At 39.6% G+C, this 6,997-nt stretch overlaps 1 protein-coding gene across 1 annotated transcript in view; it reads left to right on the top strand.

Annotated features, from left to right (window-relative positions):
• Positions 1-5,854: 5,854 nt before the first annotated feature.
• The window catches only part of rundc3b (RUN domain containing 3b), a 9,553-nt gene continuing 8,410 nt past the window's right edge, over positions 5,855-6,997 (top strand). Inside the window, exon 1 of the mRNA XM_071903338.2 lies at positions 5,855-5,949. Coding sequence (XP_071759439.1) covers positions 5,855-5,949 — 95 coding nt within the window. The remainder of the gene's footprint in view (positions 5,950-6,997) is intronic.

Genomic DNA, 6,997 nt, shown 5'->3' with positions numbered 1-6,997 from the left:
TATTTGTTGGTAATGTAACACACTCCTGGTTGTGCTCCCTTGTGGTCTGTATAAGCAATAAAAAAAAAGTGTTCCCTTAATACTTATAAGTCACTGTCAGCGGCTTGATCAACAACACAAAAACTGTTAGTACCTCACATGTATAACTATACTGAACAAAAATAGAAACGCAGCATGCAACAATTTCAAAGATTTGACTTAGTTACAGTTCATATAAGAAAATTATTCAGTTGAAAGAAATTCTTGGCAAAAGAGAAATGCTCACTAACAGGGGTGCATGAGATTTGAGAGAAATAAGCTTTTCATGGATGGTGTATTTTATTTTAGCTAATGAAACATGGGACCAAAACTTTACATGTTGCGTTTATACTTTTGTTCAGTATACTTGACATGGTAAGCTAAACCAGTCCCATCACATAGTGAAGTACACCATGGTGATGCTTTGTCTTCGGCCCCTCCTGAAAACAAGGAGGTTCATGCTATAGAGGCCAGAGGGGTCTGGCTCTTGTCTTCAGCTGATGGATCTCTGTTCCGAACTCCACTCTGACAGCTGGAAGCAAGGCAGAGACATCCGGCCCACACACTGACTAATCACTCTCACAAGAAATCTCCACTTTCTGGGCCTGAGAGGACATAAGAGAGAGAGAGGCACAGAAAAAAAAGAGCATACATTATATAACAATTTAGACTCACGTGGGAGACCAAACTATCTGATGGCGGACATAAAAGTAGCTGAGTGCGTGAGAGTGAGCGGTGTGGTCAATTCATGAAATAAATCACTCTGTTGCGTAACAGGTAATAATGTTTTCTTAGAGTGATGGCCAAAGGTCGCAGTAGTCATCAGCAACACGGCAGCTCCACACGCACACACACACACACACACACACACACACACACACACACAAGACAGAGACATCTAGGAATGAGTGAGGCAGGTGGAGTGACAAAATAAAATAAAAAATCCTGAGGTTGAGGTTTCTTTGTTTTAAATTCACGCAGAAAAAGTATTAATGTGAATATAGTCATAATCTCATTTTATGCTGAACTGTAAAGCGTGACTCATTGACAAAATGCCATAAAGACAGATTTCACACTATGACCTCATATCCTGTTTGGCAAGCACCAAGGGCACTTCACTGAAGAACAAAGCTGATTTACTATGTATGTCGTCACACACTCGTCCAACATAACATTTTTTGGTGTGAGAGTTTGTGCTATAAAGTTATCAACAAACCCTTTTATGGTAATTACAGCTCAGTGAAACGACGTAGATAGAAACGCACATGGATGACATCTTGCGTGAAGGATGTTGTTGGGAACAGCATATTTTAGAAATTAAAATGTAAAATATTGTTAACAAATATCTAATGAAATAAAAGCCATACCAGATTTCTCTGAGGATTACATGGCAAGGACAAAATACAGATTCAACATCAAATGTATTATGGGTGAAGTGCCCCTTTAATATTGTTGTTACCAGGTGATTAGTGCTGAATCCTCACATTTGTTATTATAGCAGGTTCACTCAAGACAGAAAAGAGTCTTATACCCAATGATAAAACTGCCATCAGTGAATTAACTTTGAATAAGTCATCATATTTTCCCCAGTTATGACTGTTTTTGTGGTTGTGGTTAATTTTATTCACCCATGGGAACTGTCACCCTGGTAGTATGTCAGTAGTTTTGACATACTGACTCTTTTTATGTCAGCAAGAGTGCACTTGCTTGCAGAGCAGAGATTGAAAAGGTCGGAAACTAAAACCACATAAGTTATACAGAACACGGAAGAAGACGACAAGACTGTGTGCTATTTTGGTGGGGTTTCCCCCCACAGATACACCTGTTCTGACAAGATTTAAATGATGATCTTGACAGTTTTAAGTTTTTGGGGTCAGAGGTGTTTTGTTTTTAAGATGTAAAATTAACTTTCTCCATTCAGCTATTTTTAACAAAAAACTACCAGTTAGGTTAGTACTGCCAAGTGAATGTCTTTACAAAGTCTTCCCATTACTATCAAATCACTGATGTAGCTTCTTCCTTCAGAACAGAGAGACACAATTAATTAAATATCGCCACTAGGAGTCATTACGGGGTTCAAGCCTTAATGGCAAATTGAAGGATTTAAGGCCATCAGGGGCCTAGAGCTGTATGGGACTGGTCAACTCAAGGACAGACTAGCAGTTTCATAGTGGCATGGAAAGCCAATCAGAGATACTGTGACAGTTATAACATATAGTATTGCTGTCCATTGTTGGTCAGCATTGCTGCCATTGGCTTAACGTAGCTGTAAACAGAGAGTTTATCAAGTTTTATAGTGATACTTTGAAACCTCCTTGAGTTAGAGGCCACTATGTGACCAGTCAAGCCCACATTGACCAATCACAGCCAGACTCCATATTATGACTACAACTTGACCCTATAGCAGCGGTTTGCGATCCTGGTCCTCAGCACCCAGAGTACTGCTGGTTTTCTATCCAACCAAGTGGTCAATTGCATCCACCCTGCATCCCAGGTGTAAAATGCTCCATGATTAGATGGCTAGAATGAAAACCAGCAGCGCTCTGGGTCCCGAGGACTGGGAACCACTGTGGAGCAGATACACCAGTGGTGGGTAATCATGTGATTTCACTGATTAGCTCCTCCTCTGGTTGAAGGTGTGTTAATCAGTGAAATCAGCTGGTTTATATTTGGATGGAATGAAAACCTGCAGACTATCTCCCACACCATGGCACATGGTTGGACTACAGTGCATTAGATCAACCCAATTTCTGTTTTTGGCATTTGTGGTGTCTCCTATTGGATCTTATGAAAATGGCTTGATCTTTATGCTTAGCGTAGCCTATTCACAATATTCTATTACATCTTGGTAGGAATAACAGGTGATTGTAATAAATTAACAGGTGATTATAATCAAATGACAGCCACAGCCAAAGAGCTGAGTATATGGTAAAGCACCATATTGGTAGGAAATGCATGTGATACCATGGTAATACTGTGAATTGCAGTGGTTCTCAAAAAATCCTGATTCTCAGGATCTACTGCTGGCCCTCTATCCCACCTACTAGTTATTTGCAGTTAATTGCATTCACCTGGCATCCCAGCTGTAAATCAGTCCCTGATTAGGGCTCTGGGGGAAGGGAGGAAAACAAAGGAAGGGAGGAAAACAAAATTAGTTCGACACACCCACGTCTCTTGAACCCTTAATAAGATGACAGATACAGGACACACATTGTGCTGAGCTCTTTGAGGCCACTGGATGTCGCTCTCCTCCACTGAACCATCATGACTTAGTTGTATTGAGTCATCTAACACCAGCTGTTTACTCACAAACATTGTAAATACCAAATGTGAACTTTATCAAGGAAAATCACAGATGTTGGATACATTTTTTTTCCCAACTATTTCCTTGGATTTGTCAGCCTTTTGTCGCGTGCAGCTCAGCCAATACTGTATATCCGCACTGGATGTAAGTTTGTTTACTGATTACTAAAATCTCTTGCTATTGCTCCGCGGCTCTAGCCTACAGCTACTACCTGCATGTCCTGTTTGATTCAATCGATAAATCGTTATCAAACATCATTGATTGTAAGCACAGCAGGCACTCTACTCCTCTGCCCTATTCAGCATTATAGCAGTTCACTGTTTTTTTTTTTGTTTTGTTTGTTTTTTTTAAAGAATATTTTAACAGTCACGCCATTCATAATGGATCAGATGATGTCCTGTGTGTAGATGACAGGCAGCAACACTCCCTCCGTTATTTCAGCTCTCAAACCGAAGATGGGTCAAAAAAATCATCTGCTTTTTCAGGCTCCCTCTGGAGGGATATAGACTAATATAATATAACACATATATATAATACATAATATAGGCCTAATATTTACATGCCAGAGACAGAGAATAATCGGCCTACCGGAGGTTAGACGATCTTACCTTCAAAATAAAAGTGTGGCGCTTTGATCAAAGGGTGAATTTAAAGATAAGAAATGAATATTTGATGACACAAAAAACACACCAGAAAATTTAGGGCGATGTCTACAGTGTTCGACCGATATGTGTTTTTGAAGGCCGATACAGATAGACTAGACCTACCGACTGGACTCGCCGAGATTTTAGCTGATTTCCAATAAAGGATTGTATAGGGAGAATTATATTTTTAAAATATTCAAGAATTGCATTTTAATTTAGTCTATAGCCTACTGACCCCACTTAATTATATTTTTCATGTTATTATTTTTGTATCATGTTAGAATTTTTAAGAATTTCTTGAAATCTTTTCACAAGCTCTAAGAATCTCAAATAGTTTTTTTTAAATTAGGCTTTATAATATAATTTCATCAAAAGTTGCCATTTGCCTTAGACAGCATTGTGAAATAAAATGAACAATTTGAATGTATTCATATCTTTAAGCTGTTTAGTTTTTCCACATACATATAGCCTACATATATCTTATTTTCTCTTCTAAATCATATAAACTGAATCTACTGCAAGATACATATCTCGTTGATTACTGACAGTTGCACAGACAGGAACAGGAAAGTTGTCAGCTTTGAAAGCAGAACCTTGAATTTAAACTACAGACACAACTTCAAGAGGTGAGTGATAAATCAACTGATAAATAAATAAAAAGGAAAGACATTAAATTAAAGTTTGAGTTGTTTGGCTGAGTTTAAAAACATTTAGCTATTGCTTATTTTCATAAAGCCTTAATAGACTATTATAATTCCCCGCAAAATCATGTTGCGCCAAAATAACAGCAATTCCAGCGCACATTTAGTTTGAAAAGAGGGAAATTCCCTCCATAACATAATAAAAGTCAAATATTTTGACGTCATGTCTTTAAAACAAAAATATAGGCGAAGCGGTTGGCCTTTTCCCCAACACACCATTTTGTAAATTCAATCAAATTCAATTCAATTCAATTTATTTATCACTTAGGATTATGAAATGAACATTTTATTATTTGTGTCACAGTTTTATTAATTGTAGGCTACAACTTAAATGTGAATTTAATTCATTTTTTTATAGGCTAAATTGATTTTAATACATATTACAATTAATCACTGAACTAATCTATAACAATATACAAACACCTAGCTACTAGAAGCTCCTATTGAAAAAAACGTTGCACAGCATGCTCGGCTTAGTAACTGAGATTTTATTTTGCTAAAAATGGGTTGTGAGGTGGGAATGTTGTGGCTTCCTGGATACGTTCGGGTTAAGGGGAACGAATTTGAGGACAAAATTGCCAAATGTGCTTTGAACCTTAAACAGGAGAATATAGATTTGTTGTTATGAGTGTTGTTGTGAGACTCAGTTTAGCTGACAAGCTTGGGGTTGGATCACTACTAAACAGCAGCCTAAAGTTAATTGGAGACCACTGTGGTCTCTCTCAAACAGTTCAGCATGTTTTGTTAAATTGCAAGAAATAGGCATAAAGACTAAAGAGAGAAGGGATTTGTTCAAGCAGTTGGGGGAATTAGGGGTTTCTTCTTTTTCTTCGAAATCGTAAAAGTTTATATTATGGGATATATTCCTAATGTAGCCTACGGTAATTAATGTTTTTCGACCTGTAGGTGGCAGCAACACGCTTCAGCTCGTCTAGTCTGCCAGAAATCACAGCGAAGAAGAAGAACATGGTGGGCAATGGGGGTTTTATTTTGAAAGTTCTGACCAGAAGTCCTATGTATATTCATTTTGTCTGGCTTGACACAGGTTCCCGTCCAACCCCTCCTTCAACCCGACGAGAGAGCACGCCGAGGTGACGGAGCCTCCCAGTCCCGCCTGGTGCAGAGGGACCGGGGACTGCGCACTGCCTCCCCCACCGGACCGGCTGCACGCACGGGAACAAGCCGGGATGGCGTCGCTCGGCGTCGGGCTGCATCTCAGCCGCAAGCGGGGAGCCACCAGGAGCGGAGCTGTGGAGAGGAGGAACCTGCTCACAGTATGCAGGTGGGAAATTCACACTGAGCTCTTGATAGTGGCTGTCAGTCTCACAGGCATGAGGATGAAAGAGCTACTGCAGCGTTGGGTGGGTGATTTTTGATGGCAGAGATTGGTTAATTAACATTTCAAAACAGCGCATGTAGCCTACTGCCTTTGTTTGAGGTTAGCTGAACTAAGGTAGATTTAAACCCCTGCCACCCTCCTCAATTAAAACATGTCTAAGATGGCAAACATGATTTCATATTTCTAAAATAGGGAAAGGCATACAAATTAAATGGAAAAAGTGCATCTATGCCTGCTGGATAAGTTGCATTGAAATATTATCTAACCAAGTGACTGTCTTCAGACATTATGAAATTTTTAGCATCACATTGATCTCTGAAATCTAAGACTCACTGGTCCAATAGCAGTTCATTTCTGTAGGAACAGAAGCTGATGTCTAATGTGGTCATGATGGAGAAATATCTCTCTCCTGCATGCTGTTTATACTGTACTGAGAGCATCCCAAGTACCTACATTACTCTCTCTCTCTCTCTTTCTCTCCCTCTCACTCACTCTCACACACACACACACACACACACACACACACACACACACACACAGACACACACTCACACACCCCCAACACACAGTCACCACCAGCAGCATCCACAAGCCTTAATTAAAGATTCATGCAATCACATTTCAGTTCCCACTCAGTATACTGTAGGTGTATGGGTTGCATTCATGAATGATAAATTGGTCAAGAGAGAGAGAGAGATAGAGAGAGAGAGAGAGAGAGAGATAGATTGATTCTCCAGCATGTAATGGCCTATCTCTCTTGGGTTTAATGAACGCATGGCAGGCTCCACTCCTCATACACAGTGTAGTCATGAGTTATCAGTGCATTGGCTTGACACAATGACAGAAATGCCCAGTGTAATTCAGCATAGACTCAAATAGAATCTGACTTTATGGAAGTTTGGTTGCTTGACTACAGTAAAGCCGCTATAGTCCGCACACAGGTGTCACCCATATGTCAGTGTTTTTGTCCGGGGGAATGAAAAGGACTCTG

Source organism: Centroberyx gerrardi, chromosome 12 (genome assembly GCF_048128805.1).
Source record: "Centroberyx gerrardi isolate f3 chromosome 12, fCenGer3.hap1.cur.20231027, whole genome shotgun sequence".
NCBI lineage: Eukaryota > Metazoa > Chordata > Actinopteri > Beryciformes > Berycidae > Centroberyx > Centroberyx gerrardi.
Note: the sequence above shows the minus strand (reverse complement) of the source record. Positions and strands in the feature narration are given on the sequence as shown.